The sequence below is a fragment of the Perkinsus marinus genome (genome assembly GCF_000006405.1).
Source record: "Perkinsus marinus ATCC 50983 genomic scaffold scf_1104296972980, whole genome shotgun sequence".
In the NCBI taxonomy this organism is placed as follows: Eukaryota; Perkinsozoa; order Perkinsida; family Perkinsidae; genus Perkinsus; species Perkinsus marinus.
The window spans coordinates 1-1,360 of record NW_003201578.1 but is presented as its reverse complement, the minus strand read 5'-3'; the positions used below and the strand labels follow the sequence as shown (position 1 = coordinate 1,360).

Sequence of the window (1,360 nt, the reverse complement as noted above, 5' to 3'; positions counted from 1 at the left end):
GGATCTCACAGTAATGGAGTCTACCTCTACTGTTAATGCATCTGAGCGTCCTTTCAGGCGAATGTAATACATCGCTGAATATCCTGACTGAACTACATACCGAATTAGCCTCGATTCAATGTATCGAGGATAATTCAGTATCAAGTCCCAGCTATAGGCCAAGCGTCGTGGCAGCTACTACACTGTAGCAACTACAGCCACAGTTGCTGTGAGAAAGGTCACCGCTCACGGAAACCATCGCCACATCTTCCATCATTACACACTGAGGGTTGGGTTCAGGAAGGGTTACCCTCATTACTATTGAGTATAATTCGTTGCCCAACGTCCTTCTCAAAAGAGGGGGGTAAGGGTCACATGAGGTCTCTGAAGGATGTCGTATCTCGATTTCTTCAGTTAAATTTCTTAGATTAATCTTCATGTTACAAGATGAGTTGGACTTCGTTGACCCAACCACTTTCATGTTGGGCGACAAGTGGTCCAATTTCAGTCTCCCCTCGTCGAAGACATTTGCTGTTTTGACCCTCCTTGGTTTCATTTTTTCTTGCAGCCTCTGTACCTTCCACTTCCTCACACGGAAGGAACGTGCGATGCATAAAGGAACATCGGAGGGCTTTGACCCGCTATCTGATGCTGAGAAGGGGTCGTCTCCCGATGGGACGAATTTGAAGCCGAGATATCCAGCGGTGGACTATCTCAGAGGAATTACCATACTATTCGTTGTTACATTCCACTTGATCTGGGTACTCGCTGATTTTGAGATCATTCCTGACTTCCCCGATGTGGCTGGTTATAATCTACCGATCACAAACTACTTGTATTTCTTGGCCTTCTACAGCGTATCATTCTTCTGGGGGAATCTCAGCCGCCTCATCCATCCGTGTATCCAATACTTACTGTAAGAATGTCATCTGTAGTGGAACGTTGTTCATTCGACAAGTCAACTTCAGATTCCCCGTCGTCACTCTATCGTGCATTTACATGCTATGTTGGGAATCAGAGAGATCCGGTGTGTGCACGATAATGCTCTGCGTCGGACTATCCCTGGCGATAGTCCACGAGGATCGAATAAAATGGAGAAACCTCATCATTAGAACACTCAAGCTGGGAGTAGCAGCAGGGATTATAAGCGCCCTAACGTAATCACGCTTACGAGCATCATTTGGTTGTTCTTGTCATTACTCGTGATAGGTATATCTTCATTCCCACATCTCCCATATACTTCGGTGCCATCCACTGCATAACGCTCAATACCCTTCTCACAATGATCTTCATCAGAGTAAGTTGAGCCTCCCCTTAAGATGATACTGCCTCTTCTGCTCGACGGATCTTCCATCATATTCCCATCACCATCGTATCCTCT

The 1,360-nt window shown here is 46.0% G+C and overlaps 2 protein-coding genes across 2 annotated transcripts; both read left to right on the top strand.

Annotated features, from left to right (window-relative positions):
• Positions 1 to 406: 406 nt before the first annotated feature.
• Positions 407 to 899, top strand: Pmar_PMAR027070 (hypothetical protein; the record flags this gene model as incomplete). Its single annotated transcript, XM_002766383.1, has 2 exons — positions 407 to 472; positions 548 to 899. Coding segments are annotated over 2 exons (418 nt in total), but the record flags the coding sequence as incomplete, so codon positions are not given.
• A 48-nt stretch (positions 900 to 947) lies between these two features.
• Positions 948 to 1,136, top strand: Pmar_PMAR027069 (hypothetical protein; the record flags this gene model as incomplete). Its single annotated transcript, XM_002766382.1, has 1 exon — positions 948 to 1,136. A coding segment is annotated over one exon (189 nt), but the record flags the coding sequence as incomplete, so codon positions are not given.
• Between the last annotated feature and the right edge of the window lie 224 nt (positions 1,137 to 1,360).